Genomic DNA, 25,766 nt, shown 5'->3' with positions numbered 1-25,766 from the left:
GAGGTTTTGGGTGAGCGGTACGCTGCAGGTCGTACCTTCTTCTGGCACTTGGGGCAGTACCAGGGTCCTCTGGGTGGGGTTTTGAGCGGCGGGTGGAGGCAGTTGGGGTGGAAGGCTCTGGGGCAGTTGTGGCAGGGCTGCAGCTCGCCGTCCTCCTTACAGACGGCACAGTGGTCGTCATGCTCCAAGTCCTCCTGATATGACACACACCACACAGAGAGGGTCACACTCGGCTCTTTACATGTCATCACAGAGTTGACGAGTAACATCACCTTTAAACTAAAATTTTACAACGTTAAAGACTCAGTTTGTTTTATTAAAAGCTGAGAATAAAAAGGCCTCAGTGTTCAGTAAATGGATTAATGACTTGATGACAGGAACATAAAAGCTGTATGAGGTGAAGAGCAGCTGTGAGATGACACCATTTACTCTCAGGTTTGATAAAATAACACAGAGTCACTGTGTTTCCGACAAGTGTTTGGAAATAATTTTAAGTTTTGGGCTGAGCTTAAATAAAGATGTTCAAAAATTAAATTGGTGCTTTGGAAGGAAGACGATCAGACCAACAAGCAGTTCTGACTCCTGAAATTAAAATAGTATCTTCTTGTGATGCTTCTGGCAGGTTGTTGTTAATCTGAATCATCTGAAGACTTAAAATTATCTGGTGTTTAAGAAAAAATAAGAAATGTATTTTCTCTCCACATCTGTTGATCGTCTCTTAAATACAAACTGTCTTAAAAGCTTCCATTTGATTTCTGCACACACACACACACACACACACACACACATAGACGTAATAGAGGTGTGACATCATCAATCATGTGACCTACCTTCCAGCAGAAATCCTCAGAGTCTAGCATGTAAATGAAGCAGAGCAGAGGTTAGTGGCCGCACACACAGACACACAGGTGAGAGGTGGAGCCATGAAGCAGGACATCAGTCAGTGGTTAGCTTAGCTTAGCTTAGCTTAGCTTAGCATAAAGACAGGAAGCAGAGGGAAACTGCTAGCCTGCCTCTGTCCAAAGTTCACACACCTTGAAGGCTTTAAATAAAGATGTTAATATACATTCAGTTCAGCCCTGAAAGCTGATGCTGACTTTACATGAGCTGGTGTGTTTGGTGTTTGTGCTTCATCAGTTTGTGTTTAGTTTGTTTAGTAACTGTGTGTGTTTTTACCTCGTGCTGAGAGGAAGAGCGAGCTGTTCAGGTAATGTGACGCCAGACGTTTACGCTGCAAACAAACAAGAAGCAAACAAGAGATTTTGAATCCAAAAACCTGAGACACAAAATGCACTAAATATAAAAACATCTAAAATTCCAGTAAAAATAAAACAGTTCAGTTAATCAAAGAGCCTCGACTCCACCTGTGAGGGTCTAACCAACATCACTGCTGTTTGTTAACTTGGTTAAATTTGATTCAATCTTAAATCAGACGATATTTAAGAATGAGAGAAGTTTCCTGACCTCTGGTTCAAAGAGGCCGCTGTAGGCCGGGTTGGCTGTGCTTCGTCTCTTCCTCTCCTGTCGCTTCGTCTGGATTTCTGTTCCAAACAAAAACACACTTTTTATAAAACATCTTCAGGTTACAGAAAGAAACGTTTCATTGTTTGTAGGAATGAAGCAGACGGACCACTCATCATGAATCTAACTCTCAGTCTTTATAGAGCTTTAAAAGGTTCTATCTTTCCTTTTGTCTGTCATCACTCAACATTTATTTCACACATATTTAAAAACGAAATCTGCTCTCAGATCAGTGGAGACACTCAAAGACGATGAAGTGAAGTGAACTCACCCTCCAGGTGTTCTGTGGTGACGAGGCCGAGGGCGACCATGAAGGCGATTTTCTGTAACACACACACACAGAAGATGTTAATGAAGAGGAAGAAGAAGAGGAGGTGAAGAGTTTCAGGCTCTCAGCGTCTGATTCAAGAGTTCCTCACTGAAGAGAAAATATTCATGCTGATCTGCAGCTGAGCTCCTCTTCACACAGGTGACATTTAATATCACAGAGATAAAGAGACGCTCAAGATGAGAGATGTGACTGAGCGTCTGCTGTCACTGATCAATTCATCAAGTTAGATGCTTTAAAACTTTGTTTATTTTGTGGCTTTTTTTCTGGGAACCAATATTTGTCTTAACAGCAGATCATTTAATTCCCCTTTGACAGTTTTGGCTGAAGCCTTTTAATTGTTGAAATATTTTTTTTAAATGAACATTTTCAGATATTTCACAGTTAATTCTCTGCAGCGACGTCGCAGGACTCAACAGCTGTGTGTTGGATTCCAAGATTACGGATCACAATCGACCCTGACACATGAAGACAACAATCAGCTGTTGGTCAATGTCGCCCGTCGGTGAGTGCCTGTTGCCCTATTTTTTTGCAACATTATGTCTCACAGCGTTGGCCCTTGTCAGTATTTTTTTCAGCCGATTCAGCATGTTATATTGGCATTGATCAGAAGATCCCGTTGGTGAATGAACACTCTGATTGGCAGTTTAGCTCAGCGCAAGAGAAGAGAAAAGAAAGTGAGGAAAGTAAACAAAAAAACTACAGTCAAGAGAGCGTGAGACCAAAACAACATTGTTACATGAGGTAAGATTCATTTTTTTAGCCACTGAGCTCATTAGCAGAAACAGTTTGTAGTTATTTACTGTAAACTGGCACATGATGAATATTTTTTCTTCTTTCCACATCAGGTTGTGTTGTTAATGTAGCAACTGGCTAACGAGCGTCTTGAATACATCCTGTTGGTTTTCCTTGTTTAATAGCGATTACAGACTACAGGAGCTGGTACATGCTGCTTCTTCGTTGGCCGTAGTCTTTGTGGTGCATTCAAATGCAATACTCCCTGATCACACTTTTTTCCTACTTATCATTACATTAATTTAACTTTTTTAAGGGGATGATTAAAGGAAAAAACTGTTAAGAAATCTTGCGAGAAATCTTGATTTTCTTTTTCTTTTTTTTCATTACATAACTTAACGTTTAACCAAATGTAGATGTGTTTAACTTTTTGGCCGAGACACAGGTGACGTGAGGCGACGCATCAGTCAACCTCCGTCGTTAATACTTTGATGTTGGTTTGGTGTTTGTGCCTAATGATGATGTTACAGCTGTTTAATCAAACTGAAACTTTGTTTTGTGCAAAATAATTCTGAAGATAAATTAATTATTCAAAAAATGTGTTAAAACGACAGTTTGTGTTTGGACATGAGTCATAAACTTCTGCTGTAGTTTAATTTCTCACCTCGGGGTCCTCGTCTTTCTTCTGGGAGGGGGACTTAGGAGCGGGTGGGGCCTCCTGTGACGGGAGGTCAGCCTGGGCCCCCGGGGACCCCTCAGTGCTGCTGGGGGCCTGTGGCTGGATTATTATCACCTGGTAACACAAACATACAGAGAGCACGTTAGAGTGAAACACTGGAGCTGCAGACAGGATGAGATGGTTATCATTTAATTTCAGTTATTAAACACTGATCACACTTTTTTCCTTCTTATCATTATATTAATTTAACTTTTTGAGAGATGATTAAAAGAAAAAAATGATGCTAAGAAATCTCGTGAGGAACGTTTCTTAATTTTTTTAAATTAAATTTCATAACGTTTAACCAAATGTAGATGAGTTTAATTTTGTAGACAGAATCAGAAATATTGAAATTAATCAGATCAACAAACAAGAAGACAAAGTTTATGATGAATTTTATCTTGAAAGAAAAATTTAAAAAATCTGAACTGAATCTTAAAATCCATCCAAAGTGTCAGAATAAATAAGTGTATTGTTATATAAATATAAGTATCAGTTGGTGTTGGTGGAGACACCAGCCTTGTTGTCAGCGCTGAAGAGCAGTGGCTGCACCTTGACGGCCTCGCTGACGGCTGACACCCCGTTGCCGGTGGCGGGGGAGGCGGCGATGATGGCGTACGCCACGCCAGGCCCCGCAGAGGCGTGCTGAGCGGGGCCACCAGAGTCTGGGGCTCCCGACGGGCCGTGTGGCGGGGCCGGGGGCGACGAGGCGTCGCTCTGGCCATTGGGCTGGTGGTCGGGGCTGAAGGTGCTGTTGGCGGTGGGCAGGGTGGGGCCCTGGCTCTTGGGACTGACCACGGCGGTGGCCCTCTGCAGGCTGAGAGGCTGCAGCTCCTGACAGGGACTGTGGGGGAGACTGTCGGGGATCTGGGTCTTTGGCCTGACCTGGAGGAAGAACACAGAGGAAGAGCGGTGTCAAACGACCTGAACACAGACAGGTAGAGAACTATGAGTCTGCAGACACAACAGGAAGTGGAACGATTTTTATTTTAAGTCAAATAAAAACCTCCTGACTGATTGAAAACATCATATTTGACTCTAATAAAAGATGTTTCACTTGTTGTTTCAGTGATAGATCAGAAAAAAAAACTGAACTCAACATTTCATCACACACACTGACACACACACTCGAGGTCACATCGTCCAGACGTGAGCGGACTACTGATGCTTCCTGTCGTCCAATCAGAGGACAGAGTGGACCCCTGAGTGGAGTCATTACAGCAGATATCTGTCCTCACACTGTGAATATCACTGACTCATATTAAAGACCATCTCTGCTGTTTGATTCACTCTGAGGCTGAGTGTGTTTGTGCTGCCACGTGGTGGATGTGTGACGACACTGCAGCTACAAATATCAGCAGACGACTGTTTTTAAAGCTTTTAGTCTCTTTAGTTGCTTCTAATTATTTTTTTTTTAACATGACACAAACTATTGTGAACATCTGTTTATAGTTTAAGACATTTATTGAGCAAAAATGCAATTTTTTGAGGGATTCTCAGGTGTGTTTTCTGCTTGTCTCTGTTTCATATCTCAGTGAACTGAGTATCTTTTAGTTTTAGACTGTTGATCAGACAGTATTTTGCACATTTCATTTCAAAAACATGAATTTTACAAATTTCTTATTGTTAATTTCTATTTTATATTACGATTCATGACTTTTGCAGCACTTAATTTAATTTAATTAATTTAATTTAATTTTTTATTTTACTGTGTTTATTGTAATGCACCAACACACAAAGACAAATTCCTTTTATGTGAAAACCTACTTGATGATAAACCTGATTCTGATTTATGAAATCTGAATTAAGTGTTATTTAAATATTTAATTATTTAAAATATTTAACTTTCTTTTTTACCTCGCTATTAGCAAAGAGCAAAGACCAGTAAAGTCGTCTCTGTCTGACAGTTGAGTTTTCTGAGGTGGAATGAATAATTACAGCCTCACAGAGAGAAGGTGCAACATGAATGTTTGTGTCTCCACACACTGTAATGACCTCAGTAAACATGTGACAGCTGTGTCCCTGAGTTGTAACCAGGTGCTGAGAAGTTACCTGAGGTAGCACAGTGGCTGCTTGTCCTGCCAGCCGGTGCAGGGAGCTGACTTGAGGCACCTTGATGGGCACAGCTGTGAGAGTTCCCAGCATCTGAAACACACACAAACGCAACACTTGGATAAATCATCAGTGAAAACACCATATTCTACCATTTTATACAAACAGGAAATGACACATTTAAGCTTCTTAAACTCATAGATCAGTTGTGTTTCTGAAAATAGTGAAAAATGCAGATCTGACGTTTTGAAGTTTCTTTTTTTTTGTCCGACGCTCAAACACAGAGACGTTGTGTTTACTACAGTGTGAGAAAAAACAGCCCTGAGAAATGACTGTCACGATTAACACATAACCAAAACAGTAGCTGATTAACATTCCCACAATGCACTGCAGGGTGTCTTTCAGTCTGTGGGAGACGGGAGACTCTCTGAGGTATTTAAAGCCCTGGACACCAGTGTGGGAGCCGTGAATCACAAACCAGTCAAACCAGTGGAAACAGAACAAACAGAAAACAGGATGATGACGCAGCAGTACACTTGGGAGGGGGTTGATTAAATATAATCAAATTTCAGTTGTTGTAGTAACCACCACAGACCACAAGGGGAGCCCCTGACAGACCACACATACAGTAGAGGACCAGACACCAACTGCATGCTGGGAAATCCACATTTATCATGGAGGAAACAGAGATATCAAGGAAAGAATAACAGGGAAACATCTTAAAGAAAACAGTTCCCAATCCAAATTAAGTTTATGGAGCTGAGATATTTTCGTCATATTCATGATGGCTGCCTCACATATCTAGCGTCCATTTTGGATTTCTGGTGTGTCCTCCAGTGGAACAGTGACACAAGTAGTACAAAGTCAAACATGTGAAGAGTTGCATTTACAGCTCAGCCAGATGTCTGCATGAACGTGTGGTTAAAAGCAAATATATCCTGATGTTTAAACGTCTCATTTAATGAAAGTGTCTTTTACTTCTTTAAAGATTCTTTAAATGACGAAACCTGCAGCGAGAACAAACAGAATCATCTCAAACTAGACGACAGACGTCTTCTGTTGGTTTTAGTAAAATAAAGCCAGGAGCTTTAACACAAGTCTTGCTCAGACAGATTTTTTACAGTGTGGAGGATTTCCTCTGAGAGACGACGCAGCGCTTCACATCCCAGAATAACAGCCAGCTGTAATGAGACTCTCCACCTTCACCATTAAATCACAGTCAGCTGATGAAACCAGGTGACACTAATGCTGCTTTAATCTGGTTCAACCTCGCAGAGTCTTAATTAAACCTGGAGTGTGAACCTCTCGTTAGTCAGAGGACGGGTCTTTTTTCCAGCAGTAAAACAGCCGAAACAACGACGAGTTTAAGTTTATCTTAAACAATATTTAAGTAAATTAAACAATATGTTTAAAATAAAATAATTAAATGAGCTTTAATGAGGATAAATGTATTCCTGTGTTTGAGCTGCAGCTGTTGAAGGTTTCTGTGCTCTTGGATGTTTCCTGCGCTCAGGTTCAGACCGTAGATCAGCTGACATCAACTGTAGCTTCAGTCAAGGTCAAACCGGCGCTGACGTTAACGGCTGGACCGACACATAAACTACGGTGAAGCGTGGAGGACAAACTACAGCAGAGAAAGTGACGGAAATACTCATCAGAGAAAAAGATGAGATTATTTTTCATGTGTGTTTTGGATTGATGGATTCTTTATTAATCCCAGAGAAAATGTTTCTGTTACAGCTCAGAGCAAAAAAATACACAATATAAAAAACCCATTTAACACAAGTGGGAAATATTTAATAGTTCTTGTCGTTCTCTTATTTATCGTGCGTGTATTTTGGGAGCTGGACGGCAGCTGCAGGTGTAAATAAAATAAAGTTGTACTGAATTGATTCGGAGGACTCAATAACTCACATAAAACTTTAGAAATCATTTCCTCCTGCGTGCTGTTTTTCTCATACTGATGCTGTCAGAACTCAACATGCACTTTAACTCACTGGCCTTTAACTTCAGCTGCTGTGTTTCCTCTGAAGCCTGCGGTTGTTTCCTGTCTCTCTCTGCAGAGTTTACTGTCTCTGTGCAAATCGCCGACAGCGAGTGATTTTTGTTTTTACGAGATTTTTGTTTTGTGTCTCTGCTCCGTGACACTTTGTTTTAACTGTGTTGTGTTTAAGGACACAAAAAAACACAGTTAAAGTGAGTTAAAATGTGATTTTCCTGCTTAAACAGCATTGTTTCAGTCCAATAATAACTTTATTTATCTGTATTAGTTCATGAATAAAGATGCTCAGTCTCATTTGTCTTGTTATTGATAATAAAACGTTGTAAATGTCAACAGAGAAACAGAAAAATGTGATAAGTAACATCACTGTGTCATCTCTGATGCTGAGTCTGTGATTGGCCGACACTTCCTGTCAATCTAAACTGAACCTGGACCAGTTAAACCAGTAACGATAACAATCTCCTCCATTTTTCCTCTCAGCTGCTCGTCTCCAACAGAAAAGAAATCAGAAGCAAAGTTTCCTCCTCCTCCTCCTCCCCCCTCTGGATCACAGCTCACCCCCCCTCCCCTCCTTTCTTCTTCTGTGAAAATCCCTTCGTTCCATTGTATTGTGCTGCAGAGCAGCTCGGAGACGAGGAGGAGGAGGAGGAGGCCCAGGCCTGTTCCCATGGCAACTGCAGAGATGAAAATTCTTGCAGTGCAAGGGCTTTCATTTTCGTAATTGCTTCCTCTTTTCTCCAAACCTAAGCACCTTCTCTTTAGGGGGCCTCCTCCTCCCCCTCTTCCTCCTCTTCCTCCTCTCCTCCGGTGTGAGTAGTGAACACAACCTTGGATCACTGATTTCCTGTTTCTTTTTTTTAATGATTTCTTTTTCCAAATACCAAAGTCAATACTGTCGCTGAGACAGATGACAGCTCTGCAGCAAACACTAACAATCCTCCTCCTCCATCTTCCTCACCCCAGGTCTCACAAACCTGCTTTGATAAACTAGAAGTGTACAGAGTGTGTACATGTGTTGTACAGTACGTCATTGAAGAAATTATACAGTTGCTGAAATGTTTTTCCCTCCACTCCAATTCTTTGTGCTAAGCTAAAGCTAAAAACACTTTGTGCTAACCTAACTCTGATCACATTACACCACTGACTGTCTTCTAATGAATCTTGAAGTTGTGGTTACCACATTACATGAGTGATTGTCAACAAGGCGTCACACATTACAAGAGATTTCACGTGAAGGAATCCCCGACAAGTCTGTCAACAAACACACGAGAGGAGTGATACATTTATACAGGCAAGTCTACGTGTCTGTAGCCCGAGTGATACATTTATACAGGCAAGTCTACGTGTCTGTAGCCCTTTTTAGACAGGAGTTGTGCAAATTTGCAGGAAAGCCCAATCAGTCTTTTTTCAGCATTGGCAGTATAAAAACAAAATCGGGGAGTGCAGCAAAATGCCGCCTACCTACTTTTGTTTATACAGAATGCTTCTTTTTCGGGGCAATGGGGGGCGTGAGCAAGTAACAAAACGTGTAGCTCAGCGTGTGACGTAAACAGTCAGATTTTTTCTTTGCAGGTGTTCTGACTCCTCCCCTCATTGTTTCCATCACACTGTATCTTGCGCTCTTGGTTGTCGCAGCTGTCTTTGCCGGTCAAAATTAATTTCACACACAGGTCCAGATATTTAACCTGCTGGATATCTCTCAGGTGCCTGTGTGGCATTGGCGTTCTGGGCGCATATTTCTGTCCGAATCCGACCTGAACCCGATGAGAATTCTGTTGTTAATGTCCGAACCTTTCTTGAGCTCAATGCAGTTGATGTAAGGAAAACGCTTCACTCCGTGCTGCTGTCGAAACATTCAGACAACCCTCTTAACACCGCTGCATCCATTTTCTTCCTCCAAACCAAAAGGTGAAGCAAGGGGTCCTGTCGGGTCCTGTTGGGTCCTGTTGGGTATGCACACTCTAATGGACCTTCCTCAGTTGCCTTTTGGATTGGGATCTCATTTTTTTTGTAGACTTATGTTTTGGTTATCGTTCGTTTTAAGATTTTCTACATTTCTGCTTCAGATTTTGAACCCGTAAATACTACTTCTCAGTAGCAGAAACCCTCGGTGCTGCAACTGGTGTCTGGAAGCTCTAGTGGATATGTAGTGGGTACATTTCAAGTTCAGGATACAACAACACTGTGGATGATTAGGTTGGGGCCGAAAAGCCTCTTGGTTAGGGTTAGGAATAATCCCGGCTGGAAACGGAGTGGTGTCTCAGATAAAACAACTGCTTTTTTTGTGGCACTGTCTCAGTGGAAACACAGCAACCAGTGCTCAAACAGCACCAATGTTTGGAGGCAAAAAAAGCATCTGGAAATGAAAGGATTCTCTAAAACAACCACTTTTGTTGTTTGTTGGTTTTGAACAGTGGTCTGCAGCTTGGCAGGCGTCGTTGGTTTTGAACAGTGGTCTGCAGCTTGGCAGGCGTCTTGCCAAGGTGACACACCATCCACCATAAGCCATAAAGTCAGCTCATATACTACGTCACTTTAGAATCGATGATATTCAGCAGACACCTCAAAGAATATTTTTTCTCCACCTTAAAAATGCTGAGAGCATTTCCTGCCAGCTGATAAATTCTTGTTCCTGTTACACATTTCATGAACTCCTGAAGGAGAGGATTCCCTGAAGTGTTGCTTTATTCCATTAATAACCAAACAGCACCGTGATGCTTTGTATTGTTTGCAGTGGAGAGACAGAAAAGTGAGTAAAAATACGCTCATAAATTAGATTTAAACAGCGACGATAAGGAAACTGAACTGTTAGCAGCATGAAATCATAGTCACATTCTGAGGAAAAGTTTGAGCCTCAAACGCCACAATTTCCAGGAAACAATTTGATAGAAAATTTGTCAGTTGTGAGAGGATGAGAGGGAAGCAGCCAGTCAGACAGAGGGAGGAGATTATAGAGAAAAGTGGATATAAACTCTGAGTGTCACCCCAGCAGCAGCAGCAGCAGCAGGAGGAGGAGGAGGAGGAGGAGGAAGTGCACACACAGCAGTCGAGGAAAAAATGTTTCATCTTTTCTTTTTGTGTCTGGAGACGAGAGTCTGAGTTCACCGTCAGCTCCTCCTTTAGCTTTATATCCATCTGTTAATTGTCTTGTGTTTCTTTCACATTTTATTTTGGAATCTGAAAACAACTCTGAAAGGACTCTTGTCGTTGTTGAAACGAGTCACACAAATAAATTCTGTCCTTGAAGCACATATTGATCAGTAAAGTCTGCGCTGCATTACCTCATAATGATGATGCAGCTTTGAAAACAATGACCAAATTTTATGGTCACTCTGAGAGATTACATAACTCCAATAAGTTTAAAGAGGCGAACAACAGTTTTTCATAATGTACAGAAATGAATGGAAGGTAATGGAAACTACATGGTTAGGAAAGTGTTTGAAAGTAAAAGTGATTTTAGTAAATGAGTAAATTGGTTTAAACTAAAGCTGTTAAAGGACTGATTTTTTTCAGGATTGACAGGAAGGCACTCCAAAAAATATAGGAAACAAAGGTCGAAACATGTTGGCTCTTTAAAGGATTTACCAACTACCAACTATTTTTTGCAGTGCCTGGATCGCCTTCCTGTCGATCGTTTTGTTCGCGTTTTCCATGAGCACCCGACACAAGGCTTAGATCTACGTTTGTATCCACAGAGCAACCAGTCATCTCTCTTTTTCTATGATTCATTTTTTAAATTGAGATAAATCAACATTTTTTTAAATCGCAGGTTTCAAACTCCATAATTTTGCATTTCAAAAGAGTTTTGTAGTCCATAATAACAAGGTGAAGTAATTCTTACCAGAGTGTTTTGACTGGGAATCGAATGCCAAGAAATTTACTTTATGATCTTGACTTTTAGATTTATTAATTTCAGATCAGTGCTGCACCACTACAACGGTATATTCGAAAAGACAAAATAGCAACTAACCCTCTGAGACCCACAAACTGTGGACCCATTTTTCTCTTTTGAGGGGTTGAGAGGATATTTTAAGGGAGACAGCAGGTTTAGAGTATATGCCACATAGAAGTGTTATACATCACCTGAAAGCTGGAAACATAAAGATTAATTTGAGATGCAGCTCAGCACTCTGTCAAGTTTTTCTAGTCACAAATCTGTAATAAACACTACGTCCACAAAAGTGTATAGTTCGTGCCCAAAGCTGTTTGGGACTAACATAAAGTGGTCATGTCTGAGGGGAGACTCCTGGGGACCCACAGAGCGCATTTTCATTCAGATATCTTGAGGTCAGAGGTCAAGCAACCTCTATGAAAATTGCCATGTTAGTAGCGATGCACCGATCCGATATCTGGATCGAATATCAGCCCTGATATCATCAAAATAGATAGATCGGTTTTCGAAAAATGCAACCATACCTGAGGTGATCCTTTCCCTTTAAATCTACTACGATGCGAGCTACGTCATACGTCATGGAGCGAAGGAAAGAATCTGCTGTGTGGACGTATTTCACACTATTTCAACTGCTGTTGCACAATTGTTTATTTTTGTTAAAAATAAATAGTTCACCGTTGCATTAATCTGTTTTATCTAGTTTCATTTTATCTTAGGACAGAACTGTGTAGTCATCAATGCCTGATGCCTCTAGTCTTTCCTGTTCTACATGTAAAGGTATATAGCTTTGTAGGAGTTATGCTATGTAGCGTGTGAAATAGAGTATGGTGAATGTGCTAGGAAAGGTAGTATCGGCACTGTCTCTACCTGGAGCTCGCATGTACAGAGCCTGGGTTTGTTGAAGGTGGCGGTGCTGTTTGGGCTGAGAAAGCCATGTGTAAGTAAGGTAAAGGAGGCTGTTGGGTTGGTGCGGGGAGCAATGAGAGCTGGCATTAGGGGAGTGTCTCTGGGACGCCAGAGATCACTGTCTAGCCTCCTGGAGGTGTCGTGGGACCAACTAGACGAAACACTGGTGAAAGGAGGTTCCCACCTGATGACCCCAAAGACATGTTAGTTATCACTGCTCACTGGTCTGTATAGTTAAGCCTTGCCATAATAGCTTATTATAGGGCTTAGGAGGTTATTCACTGAGTGCTGATCCTTTCTCTAGAGCACAGATTTCTCATGTTTACTTGAATGAAAAGGTCAACCATGGTATCGGATCGGTATCGGGTATCGGCTATCGGCTGATACTCAAAGCCACAGCATAGGGATCGGCATCGGAACTGAAAAAGCTGGATCGGTGCATCTCTACATGTTCTTCATGAGAAGCTAGCATGACGTGGTTGGTACCACTGGATTCCTCTTGTCTTCTAGTTTCATACAATACCAGTATAATATCATTTAAGTCCAGTTATGAACAACATAAGTCAAAGATCTGCGGCTGTTTAAGAGTGCTTTTACACCTAACCTGTTTGGTTCTGTTAAAATGAACTCAGGTCAGTTTGTGTGGTTCGCACGGTTAGTTTGGGCTGGTCTGAAAGTTGTCAATCAAACCCTGGTGTGGACGAAACAACTGAACCAAGACTGCTCGAAAAGGTGGTTCTTGGTTCAATTCCAAATGAACTCTGGTGCAGTTGGTTTGTGGTGACAAAGAAAACAACCAAACACAGGATTTTGTGAGAGCAGATATGTGATTTTAGCAACAGCTAAACCGATAATGAGCTCTCTGTGAAACCAAACAATATAAATATAAACACTTTAGAAGCGTTAACGTGCTGCTGCGTAAACTTCTGTCAGTCACCGCAATTTGATTTGATATGTGTGTAAATGTGAGCTCTATGTTTTGTTTGCTTTGTCGTTAACACTGTGGCGCTTTGTTCTGTTGATGTGATAAGTGTTTACTGTATATATTGAAAAATCTAAATGAAATCCTTTAAAAAGTTAAGACAGCATACTGAAAAGTATAATTAGGTGCTTATTCAGAAAACAAGTCTGACTCCTGAACATCTACATCTGTTCAGGTTCATTTCCTGAACCATAAAAAGCACCCAACATTATTCAAACCGCTATAAATTTGGTTTAAAGTGTAGTGGAGATCCCAGATGTGTCAGAAAATGAAGCACAACACATCTAGAATATTTCTGTTCGTTGGATGCTGCAGCCATAAATAACAAACTTGATCTTTTCCGACTTTAAAGAGGATTTAAGGTGACAGATTGAAGATTTTTGAAACCCAGAGCAGCTCTTCTGGTTTCTACATGTCCCCTCTCCTGTGTTATAAATAAAGCACATACTGGATTACACAGAGAAGTGTACACACACTGTGTTTATAGAGATCACAGAGCTCTGCAGACGTCACCAACACACTCTGTGAGGCAGTGTTGTTCCTGCAGCGGCCAGCAGAGGGCACTGCCCGAGGCCACGTCAGCTCTCTCTGCTCCCTCTCTTCATCTTTACCATGAAGAAGCTTTTCATTTCATTCATGCTCCGAGCTGTGAGAGATGAACTCTGTATGATAATGAGGTGATGCTGGGAGCAGAGTCAGGCTGCGTTCACAAGCAGCAACAACGCAATGCTTCTTTCATCCAGCGTTTTAACAACCAGGCCTCATTCTTCTCTATGTAATATGGATTTAACAGGTATGAGAACGATACGAGATGGAGAGCATAAATATTAATTTATCATAGAGCTGAAGTGATTAATCAATTAGTCATCAGCTATTAAATCAATCACCAATTAATCTGACAATCAAGTAATTTTATATAGTTAAAAACATTTTTTCATTCCAGCTTCTTAAATGTGAATATTTTCTGGTTTCTTTCCTCCTCTGTGACAATAAATTGAGTATCTTTGGGTTATGGACCAAAAAAGACATTTCAGGATGTCATTTTGGGCTTTTGGAAACACAGATCGTCATTTTTAACCAACAACTTATTGATTAATTGAGAAAATAGTCATTAAATTAAACAAAAATGAACATGATTGCTAGTAAGATATTGGTCCTGTTAATGTAATAAAGTTATCTAACTCATCCTACACTCTTTCCCTGATGGTGTAGTAGTTAGGATTTGGCGCTCTCACCGCTGTGGCCCTAGTTTGATTCCCAGTCAGAGGGGTTTCACACCGGCAGGGCACCGGCACGGTTCTGTTTCCGACTCCGTTCTGGAGTCTCAGAACCTTGGTGCTGTCTGGCGAACCAGCCCGTGTCCACACCAGTTTAAGAGGAACCAAAGTGGGAGGACGTTACTCCCCATCACTCAGGTGGAAGTAAACATAACAGCGGCAAGAAGAAATAAACACAGCTGCCGGCAAAATGACAGATCGCATGGATTATCTGCAACTGCTGATGATGAGAAGACGTAGAAGATTACGTATAAGGCAAATGGTATGTAAAAAGTATATGCTCGTGTTTTTATAGACATCTATGGTCTTCACAGCCTAGAATGTCACACGCCCACTTATGATGTCACGGTTCGCAAGGAAAAACCAACTATTTTTTGGTTCGGCTGTGAAGTGACTTCTCAGGTTCCGAACCAATTATTTTTTCGGTCTGAACGCACCGGCTGGTTCAAAATTGGGTTCGGGAACCAGAACCGTGCTGATGGCCTATCAGTGAACACTTTAGGGGCCGCAGTAACTCAGTCTGTGAGGACTTGGCTTGGGAACCTGAGGTTCACGGTTCAAGTCCCAGTACAGACCAAGTATAAAGTGTGTGCTGGCAGCTGGAGAGGTGCCAGTTACCCCCCCTGGGCACTGCTGAGGTGCCCATTGAGCAAGACACTGAATCCCTAAACTGTTCCAGGGGCGCTGTATTGTGGCTGACCCTGCGGTACCCCTCTGCCGTAACGACATGTATCTTGTGTGTAATAATGAAATCTGCGCCCACAAAACTCTTTCGGAATATAGACGCTGCTTGTAAATCTCAGGATGTTGTCACTGTCTCCTCCGCCTCCTCTTGCATGTGTGTGACAATTGTGTGTTTTTGCATTAAAATCAAAGTTAGTGGTGTAGTGAGAAGAAATGTCAAAAATAAGATTTAGATAAGATTTAGGCGGTTAAATGTTTGCTCTCTCTGCTCCATTTTGGTGGAGAACAGTATAGTTATTTAATGCTTTCGATTCATATGAAGTTCTACGAAACTTTAAAAAGAAAATAAAAGATGTTAGTAGTTCAGAGTAGGGCTAGTCGACCAACAGTCGTCATCTAGGTCCATCAGTGGACTAGTCTCCTGCATGTTTATGATATTAATGTAATGATTAAATGATATATTTTGGTGGTTTGAGTTGAAGGTGTGAGAAAGAATAGTATCAGTAACATTGTTAACACTGTGCTACATTACAGAGAAATACAAACCGTACTAATGAACCTTCATTAATATAGGCCTATATTTTATCTCCAAGTGCACGTCACACACTGAGCGAGCCGCCTGTTAATGACGCTGTGGGCTAATGGGCATGTAGCTACTTCCATGTTTCAGATGATACGTCATGTTTGTAGTCGACCAATGAAGATGAGTTTACATATCACCTTGGGTTCGTCCTTCACCTTCTCAAAATGATCCCACACTTTGGATTTCCTGCCCGACATGTTATTAACTAGCCTGTGGAATAACCGCAGGTACCAGCCCTGGAAATTAACCTGACTCCTGTCTGACTGCTGAGCGTGGACACTTCCTGTGTTTGTCCTTTCAAAGTAAAGTCCCGCATGGTCCAGTCATATAGGTTTGGATTTGTTCTGACAAGACGCAGCTCCTGATAGAGTTTCACGTTTCTTTTTTCTTTTTCTGCGATTAGGCGACCAATGAATTCTTGCAGACTAATGACCTTTCTGGTCGACTAACATTTGGTCAACTATCAGGGGGACAGCCCTAGTTCAGAGTTTCGTCTACACTCCACCAGTCTGACATCTCCCATTTTCTATGAAACTCAAAAAAATTAAATGAATATCATCTGTTCCTCATTTTTTGTCTCCAGTTTCACTGTAATTATAAAATAATCACTTAATTCTTTACTGGAAACATGTTCAGTAATTAGCAGTTACATATCAACTCCTTTCAAATAATCATTAAGAAGCAGAAGCAGATGGAAACTTAAACATCACAAATCCACTGAGTCACAACAAACTGCTGCTTCTGTCCAAAAACAACAAAGATTCATTTTAGAAACACTGTGAGAAGAAGACTGATCATATTTAATGAACTAATCGATGAATCTGCTGATGGTTTTCCTTCTGAATGTCAATGACACTCGGTCTGCTCGACTGACCTCAGTCCAGCAGGAATACAATACAGTTACCATGGTAACACTGTTCTTCGTCTCATTCAGCAAATTTTCCAATCTTCTTCAAGTTCCCCTAAACCTCCTAAAAATACATGGAATATTCTCCCAGACCCCTGGAATCTCTTTCAGGATGACCAGGCATTGCTCAAGAACTAGAACCTCCACAAGGTCCTCTAGAACTTTCTCCATGACCACTGAAACGTGATCGCGTAATCTTGAAGAACACCAAACTAGCAGATGACTGAAACATCCAGACCATCAGAACATCATCAAGGTTCTAAGGTCTACAGCTCTCTCCAGGCCTGCTAGAACCGCTTCCATGACTTCTTGAACTTCGTCCATGACCAATGGGACCTCCGCAAGTACCACTGAAAGCTTTTGTCCCTTACCCCTTAAAGTACCTTCAAGACCACTAGAACCTCCTCTATTACCAGTGGAACCTGCTCAAGAAGTCCTGACACCTTAATAAGGGCCACTACAACTTTCTCCAGGTCCCTTAAAACCTTCTTCTATGAAACCTTAAATAACGTTTAGGACCCCTCCTCCATGACCAAATAAACTTGATCAAGGACTTCTTAAACACCCTAACCCCTATAACCTCCTAACCTACCGATTCTTCCAGGACCCCTGGAAGCTCCCTCAAGACCCCTAGATAAAACTTTTACCAGGACTGCTAGAACATCTTCCATGGTCAATGGAACTGAGTGCAGGGCACCAACCATGCCTTGTGACCAATGAGAGTTGCTCAAGAACCCTTTAGAATCTTTTCCTTTACACCTGGAATAACCTCCAAGACCCATAGCACCTCTTCACACAACCACAAAAACGTCTTCCAACCATAAAACTTGTTCAAGACAAAAACTCGAGAACCTCCCCAGTGACGACAAGAACTGTCTCCACCATTAAACATGTCCCAAGTCTTAATATCCAGAAAAACCTCAAGAACCTCCTTCATGACCACTAGAACTTTCTCAACCCACAACACATTTGTCAAAACATTCAGAAAAAGAGAGGAGAACCCCCTCCATGACCACTATAGATTTTTCTCCACCCATTAAACCCTTATCGAATGTCCAGAAAAACCTTGAGAACCTCGTCAAGGAACAGCAGAACTTTCTCAAGGATCCCTCGAACTTGTTCAAAGACTCCTCAAACTTTACACAAAGGGCCTCCTCAATTACTTATGGGAAGTGTCTCCAGGATCTCATATATTCTTCATGATAAGTAGAGCCTTTTATAACAACTGAAACCTTAAAAACCCACAGAACCTCTTCAAGGACCAATGAAAGATTTTTCATGGCCTGTTCGCTGTATGATGTCTGAATCCCTATGGACTCAGACAGCCTCCTCAAGGACCACTAGAACTATCTCTGGGACCCCTAAACCTCTACATAGACTCCTAAAATGTCCCCAAGGACCTCATAAACGTCATCCATGACCTTTAGGGCCTACCCAAGGACTCCTGGAACATTCTCAAGAAAAAATGTGACTTTTAGAGAATCCTGCATCCTCAAAACAAACTTGTATAAATTTAACTCACTGATTTTGATATCTCGTGCCCCTAAAACATGTCCCCAAATTCAAACGCACCAGAACTAGAGCTGATATTCAGCTATCCTCTGTATTTTATCTGGATTCCTCTTAAACTTTGTGGAGCTAACTCAGCACACTGAAGTCACACATGAGAACAATGTCATGTGCACAGAGTGTACTCGGGTTCCTCTTCCTCTCATAATGGTTCATTTTCCCACACCACATCATGTTCTGGACTGAATGTATTCAGTTTTAGTCATTCACAGCTCTGAGTGGGAAAGCGGACCCTCGAAGGGGCCATCTAACGTTCCTCTCTGGCTTTGACGAGACTTGGAGGCGGATGGCAGAGATGACCTTGGCTGCTGTTTAAAGAGGATAAAGACGTCTTTTAGAAGGCGGCGAGATGGAGAGCCATGAAAGAGAGGCAGGATCAGCGTTAAAGCTGCAGACTTTTCAAACACATTCTGCCTCCTCCGAGCATCTCTTTGTTCCTCTGCTTCTAGCTAAACACAACTGCTACTCCAATAACAAACATCTCCTCCCATCTCCATGTTTTTAAGATAGTTATTCTCTTAAAAATAAACTGTTTTTATATTAAAAACCCTGGAGGGCTTCTGTGAATTCATTAGATCAATTTTCAAAAATATAGACACCTTCATTAAAATTCTAGAAGAACATTTTTAACCTCTGTTTTGTTTCATTTTGAATTACAACTCCTTTGACAACCTTTGACAATGTGAATATCGCTTTATATTATTCAGGCAGAGGTCTTGAAAGATCCGTTATGGGCCTTTTTCCTAATTGTGTACATCAAGATATGGACTGCAACTAATGATTATCTTCACTGACAATTAAATTGTTGATTATTTTGCCAATTAATTGATCCGTTGTTTGGTCTATAACGGTGGTTCCCAACTGGTGGGTCGCAGTCCAAAAGTGGATTGTGGGTCCATCCTGAATGGACCCCAAGTGACTTGCGTATGTGTCAAGTTTCAGGGGGGAAAAAACACACTTTATTTTGAAATCCAGTAAATTTACAGCATAGAGCTTTAATTTGAAGTTACATTTCCTGCTGTAGAGTGAGTGTCTAACAGACAGCTCCATGACAGACACAGCAAAGTAGCTCCACAACCCGGCCAAACACAAGTAGGATGCTGAATATATTGAAAAGTCTGGACCTCAAACTAATGTCTAAGGAGACATCTGGACCCCATGGCTGGACCAGTTGGGAACCACTGGGCTATAAAATGTCAGAAAGTGGCGGAAAATGTTGATCAATGTTTCCCAAAGTCCAAGATGGCGTCCTCAAAAGTTTTTTGTCATACGGGAGGAAAGAAACCTTAACATTTTCACATTAAAGGAGCTGGAATCAGAAAATTTTGAGTTTTTTTGCTTTATAAATTTCCTCTGATTATTCAATTATCAAATCAGTTGGGGATTAATTTATCAGTTGACAACTGATTGATAAATTGATCAAATCGAATCATTGCAGCTTTACATTAGGAACAGGATTAGGCGATTAAAGATGTCAGGTTGCGTTTTTACGAAGTGGCTAATTTTTAAAATAATTTACTTACTTGCTTCTCTGTAAAAAGAAGATGAAGTCAATCGGTGTCTTCAGTAGAACTCATTCACTGGTCGATTATTACTGTATTTTAACGTTTTACTACAGCTTAATTTACCCTCATATTATGTATTGTAATACTGCTTGGGTCGCCACGTCATTTTTCTAATTCAAAAGACATTTTCGAGAGTGACAAGCTTTGCTAAAAAATGTGAATCATCTGCTCCTTTCTTTAGAAAATATCAACTTTTACCAAGTTGTAATGTGAACATACACCCGACCTATGTATTCACTTATAAATACGTACATATCACTCATGACTTGCGGAGCAATTTCCAGAACTTTTTTTTTTTAAGTCTTCCTCAGACATTCGCTCATATTCCACAGGACACTCTGAGGACCTTTATCTTTCATACTGTTGGACTTCTCCTGATCAATATTCACTGAAATGCGGAGGTCCATCTCTTTTGAACAACCTTCCTCCATCTCTACAATCAACATCGACAATATCGTTATTCAAAAAACATCTGAGAAGGACTTTAATTTGTTAAGACTCTTCACAATTCATTGATTTATTTGTGATTTGTTTATTTGAAAAACACAAATAAATCAAGGAGAAGTTAGTAAAAGGTCTGGAGTTGAAATGCGTAAAGCAGATCACACCATTGGCCCTCACACGGAAACGTGTGTGTGTGTGTCAGAGTTCAGTGAAGTGCTGAAACAATGCAGCTCTAATGTGTGCACTCATGCACAGCAGCAGTCCCATTACACCTCATTATTGATCTCCAAATTAGTGGCCAGGTGGTCTGAGGGACCTGTCCCCCCTCCTCGACACCCCACCACCCCCCACTTCCTCTGCTCAGTCCACACACCAGCCAGGACGGCCTCTGATTGGCCGAGCCTTCATGACTCGATTGATGGAGGCAAGAAAAGCGTGGAGGCCTGCAGGAGGGGTTTGTTTCTTTTTATTGCCTCATGCACGCAGGCAGGCAGCTGGGTGAAGAGCGCCCACTCCCTCCCAACAATACAGCCATAAAGAGCCCGGAGACAATCCTGCTGCCTGACCTGCTCACCTCCACCACCCGACGGGGAGGGTGGAGACAGAGAGGGATTTGACTGAGGACGATGGAGGACGAAGGGAGAGGGGGAGGGGAGGGGAGGGGGAGTCTGAGCTTTTTCAAAGTGACACATTGATGAAACGCAGCAGCTTTATCGCAGCGAACGTCTGCGTTTGTGTCGGAGTCTCGGACCTGCTCTGCATCCCAACCAGAGGCTCACAAAGCAGCGTTACATCCACCAGGAGTCAGCCAATCAGAGACCTCCGAGGGGCGTTTTGGATCCTGATGTGACTTGACAAAACTTCTGAACCTCATCAACCACAGAGTCTCATCCTGCCCCCCCTGGACCCTTCACGTTACATCATATCTTTCTGTGTTAATATCTATGAACACCCGACATATTCTTTACACTTTACACCTTACACTGTGAATATTTGCACTTTTTATCAGTTCATATGTTGCATGTTCCAACCTTTAGTTTTAAACAGCGTGCCGCCCTCTATTTCCTCTCACGCAGGCGCAGAATGTACGAGCTGGTTGACCGCTGACTGCAGTCTTTGCAGTGTGTCCATGTGCAGCTTCCTTGGCCTGACACAGCGACGTGTGGCGACACAGAAGGGGGATTTCGTGGAGGCTAGTTCTCTGAGGTCATGTTGCTGTGTCCTGGCCAAAAAGTTATACGAATGTTCCGTGCCTGCGAGACAGGAAATAGCTCCCCACACCAGCAGAAGCCGGTCGTCCGAAATCATCATTCAAAAAGAGAAACCGGAAGACCGTCTTGATGCCAGTTAGCCAGTTAGCACATTAACAACACAATCCAGTGTTGAAAGAACAGAGCTAATTTACTGTGCATCAGTAAACAATAACACAAACATGAGGTGACGCAGCAGGGGGCTCTTGTTGCCGATAGTTTTCTGAAGTCTGTTAGGTGTGTCTGGACCTTTAAGTTACGTTCACTAATACAATGGCCGATGTTTTTCTGTCGTGTCACATCAAATTTGCACAGGCTAAAAAAGCAGGGCCCGAGACAAATGTTGTCCCATCATCAGGGACATCAGAAAACATGTTTGTTTCTTCCCCAGGATGCTTTAAAAACGAAAGGACACAGTAAACGCATCGCAAATCTTTTTGTTTACCTGATAATGTTACATCGTGAACAACAAATCCATGCTGACGTCGGCCAAGGGAGAGCTAGCTAATGTTAGCTGTTAGCAACCGATGGCCGCAACTAACAGCTGACAGAGGTTACACTGAGTAACATTATGATGTGTTCAAGCTCTACAGTGAGTATCTGCCAAAGGTGAATTATAGCGTTCTCATGATGTGTTCATTGTTATCTTGTAAAATGTAACTTTTGGGGAAAAACAAATAAATACGGCTGTAAGATGGAGAAATTTGTTGATGTTTACAAAGCTACAGTCAGTAGGTTTTTATGTTTTTCATGCAAAAGGTTATATAAAAGGTAGTTTTTTAATGTGTGTGATTAAAGCTGTGCTTATTCAAAGATAGTATAACAGCAAAAATAAATAACAGGGAATAAATAACAACAAAACAAAATAAACAACGACAAAAAAAACCTCTGGTATCAGCCCAGAATTCCACAGCAGGTGCATCCCTAATCTTTAGCTATAGTTTACATGGTTACACAACAGCTTTCACAATCGATTAATCGTTTAAGGCTATTACTAAGTGAACACAGCCTCTCAAATGTCTCATTATGTGTGTTTTTTCTGTTATTCGTCAAAGTAAAATTACTTTATTTAGTGTTTGGACTGAAAGTCAGACAAAACCAGATATCTTAAGATGCTAGCCCGGCTTCTGGGAAACTGTGATACGCATTTTTACTGGTTTCTGACCAAGCAATTAATAAAGAAAATAGAATTCAACAAATGAAATAATGAGATTAATTGTTAGCTGCCACTAAAAAGACATTTAACTGCATATCTGAAACTCAAATGTCTTCTTTTTTGATATATAACCTAAAGTAATATTAATCAAACCCTGTGAGAGTTTTACTCGTCTCATCCTGAACTCAGTCCAAGAAACTGAACTGTTTCAAACAGGATCTGAGCAGCTGAACACTGTAACTGATGATTTTTTGAAACTTCATCAAGTCACGCTCACAGAACCAAATAATAAAAGAAAAATGAAGCCTTTTCTGTCTTCATGCAGCGTTTGAGGAAAATCTATTTGATGCTTTCCTGCTAACAGACACGTTCCATCTTATATAAGACGTGTTGATGGACGGAGAGTCAGATCTGCCGGACAGTCGGAGGAATCATAAAGCAGGAGCCCGAGGGCCTCCGAGGCTCGGCCCTCCTCTCTCTATGGTGCCGTGCAATTACAGTAATAGTGTGGAGGCTGCCAGTGTTGAGCGTGAAGCTCTGATCCCCGGCTGTGTGCTGATGGAGGTGATGGTGCTGAATACAGAGTGTGGAGGAGACGAGACGCTGTGGCCTGAATCCTAACAGACACTCAGAGGAGGAATACAACATCTCTGAGTCAGAGAGGACGATGAGCATTTAGATTTTCCTCTGTTGTCTCCAACTTACCAAACCACACCATGTCTTACACGTCACACACATCACACATTACAGACGAGTGACGTTATATTTGCTTCCTGGATTATAAGATGTTTAATGCTGATCTGTTGCTGCACCAGTAGGTGGAAATAAAAACTGCAGACAATCAAACCTTCAGATTTTAGAGCAGTGCTGCTTCTCTGTTTCCCATCAGCCACCTCCCTCCACACTACATTAAACACGTGAATCAAAACACTGGATGCCACAGGCTGTCTTTAATGTGAACTGAGCCTTTAATAAAATATGCTTGCTCTGTCACCATCACACAAACATGAGTGTTTTCTGCTGTGTAAAATAACTTCAGACAAAATGGAAAAAACACAGATTAGCAACACCTTAACTATCTGCGATAAAACTGCGACAAGCTGTTGCTCAGGAAATGAACACTATAGCTGCAACACGATAAAATAACTGCCCAATCAGAGCTGAGTGTAACAACATAACGACAATATAACATCAGGTGTTGCTACACTTTACAGCTCCATGTAGAAGGTGAAATACAAACAAGAAGTCTGACTTAAAGCTCGCTGATCACCAAGACACCACACAAGTTTATTCTCAATGCAGCCCCCTGCTGCGTCGCCTCACGTCGCCATGTCTCAGCCAAAAAGTTGCCCCTCCCCACTCCTTAACACACCTACGGCCAATTTAGAGTCACAAATTAACCTGCATGTCTCTGGACTGTGGGAGGAACCTGGAGCACCTGGAGGAAACCCACGCTGACACGGGGAGAACATGCAAACTCCTCACAGCAGGGATCCCTCACCCTGGGTTCGAACGAGGAACCCTCTTGCTGTGAGGCAAAAACACTAACCACTGCACCACCATTTCACTGTAATTCTCATTCAAAAAGGGAAGCCAGAACATCGTCTTGATGCTAGTTAGCCAGTTAGCACATTAACAACACGATCCAGTGTTGAAAGTACAGAACATATTTACCGTGCAGCAGTGAAAAATATCACAAACCTTTAAGAAACGTTTCTGCTACAGAGCCCAATGGATTAAAAAAAAAAATCTCGCCTCGTATAACAACTTTGTTTCGACCATTCCCTCTTGACTTAAGTTTGGGATGTGCAGTTGCAGACGGCAAAAGAAAAGTCAACTAGCGTCGACAAGGGCCAGCAGTGCGCGACACACCGTGGCATACGCTCACCAATGGCCCAACTTTGACCGACAGTTGACTGTAGGCTTTCAATCCCTGATGGGCTCTGCTGTGTCGATTCAGCATGTTAAACCCGTGGTAAAAAAGCCAACCAGCGCCAAAGAGGGCCAACGCTGCAGGACACATCACACCGACAAGGGCGGTAGATGTTCACAAACAGCCTGACATTGACCGACGGCTGAACGTCTGCTTGGTGTGTCGGGGACTCTAGAAACACCACAGGTTTGAACGATGAGACAGAAAATATTTACATGTAGCTATACATCAATTTTATATAAGTAACACTAGCATTTGTTGTATAAAATAAACAACAACATATTATTGCTTTTGTCAAAAATATGATCAATATTTGGAGTTTTCTAGGAAAGGTTCTGACCGGACCATTATTGGATGTGGAAACAACATCACCGTCTGCCTCATGACCACGTTGCTGTTTTTGGCATCGGACCATCAGCGTCCAACTAATGTTTGCATGGTCATGTCATCACATCATAAAACTATTCATGTTTTACCTGAAACGACCCAAACAAACATGACAAAGCTCCTTAAGAGCCACAGAAACATGACACCTACAGTCTTGAACAGGACCGGCAGACGTGTAAAAATGGTGGAGTGCACCTTTAATTATTTGTGTAGCAAGTTAACTATTGAAATGATGGATGGAGCAGACGTTATTACTGATCGTTTCCTGTTTCAGTGTCTCCAGGACTTCACACATCATCCCCCAGCAGGTGAGTTAGCCCCTCCCCCTCCCTGCAGGTGTTCCTGGTGCTGTGATGTCAGAGGGCGTCTTTACCTGAGAGGGAGGCAGCTCTCCGGCTCTCCTGCTGCTGAACGGGTGGACTCCGGCGGCCGCCACCCTGCCGCCCGTCTGGAGGTTGATGGGGGACGTCTGCAGCGGCTCCGAGCTCGCCGCCTTCTGTCCGTTAATGTGTGCGGTCACCATGGAAACGGGAGCCTTGGCCGGCACCACGGAGATGGCGATGCCCTGGCTGGGTGGCTTGATGAGAGACAGCGGCTTAGTCGACCCTACAGGACAACTTCTGACTGCCAGCTTCTGCAGAGACAGAGAGAGGAAACACTGTCAGAGTATCTGTACACACTGCACTGCTTTCTGCTACTACAGCTACCATCAGCAGTACTCAGAGTACGCAGAGTACTCACAGCAACATCTGAGGAGCAATTTGTGCACAGAAAATATTACAGTTTGTTTTGAAAGAACAACACTACAATCACTACAGTCACTACAACTACTACCACCTCTACTAATACTGGTACAGCTTCTACTACTGTTAACA

At 42.0% G+C, this 25,766-nt stretch overlaps 1 protein-coding gene across 7 annotated transcripts in view; it reads right to left on the bottom strand.

Annotated features, from left to right (window-relative positions):
* The window catches only part of phf21b (PHD finger protein 21B), a 143,441-nt gene that overhangs the window by 4,946 nt on the left and 112,729 nt on the right, over positions 1-25,766 (bottom strand). For 5 of the 7 annotated variants that reach the window (XM_050035919.1, XM_050035922.1, XM_050035916.1 and 2 more), the window contains 9 exons: positions 25,265-25,525; positions 5,355-5,447; positions 3,822-4,187; positions 3,249-3,377; positions 1,793-1,844; positions 1,465-1,541; positions 1,177-1,231; positions 831-853; positions 36-194 (listed from right to left, as the gene is read on the bottom strand). In XM_050035919.1, the coding sequence (XP_049891876.1) occupies positions 36-194; positions 831-853; positions 1,177-1,231; positions 1,465-1,541; positions 1,793-1,844; positions 3,249-3,377; positions 3,822-4,187; positions 5,355-5,447; positions 25,265-25,525 (1,215 nt within the window). The remainder of the gene's footprint in view (positions 1-35; positions 195-830; positions 854-1,176; positions 1,232-1,464; positions 1,542-1,792; positions 1,845-3,248; positions 3,378-3,821; positions 4,188-5,354; positions 5,448-25,264; positions 25,526-25,766) is intronic. The other 2 variants (XM_050035920.1, XM_050035918.1) reach the window with 1 other exon arrangement.

The sequence above is a fragment of the Epinephelus moara genome, chromosome 23 (genome assembly GCF_006386435.1).
Source record: "Epinephelus moara isolate mb chromosome 23, YSFRI_EMoa_1.0, whole genome shotgun sequence".
Lineage (NCBI taxonomy): Eukaryota > Metazoa > Chordata > Actinopteri > Perciformes > Serranidae > Epinephelus > Epinephelus moara.
The sequence above is the reverse complement of the archived record's forward strand: the minus strand, read 5'-3'. Positions and strand labels throughout refer to the sequence as shown.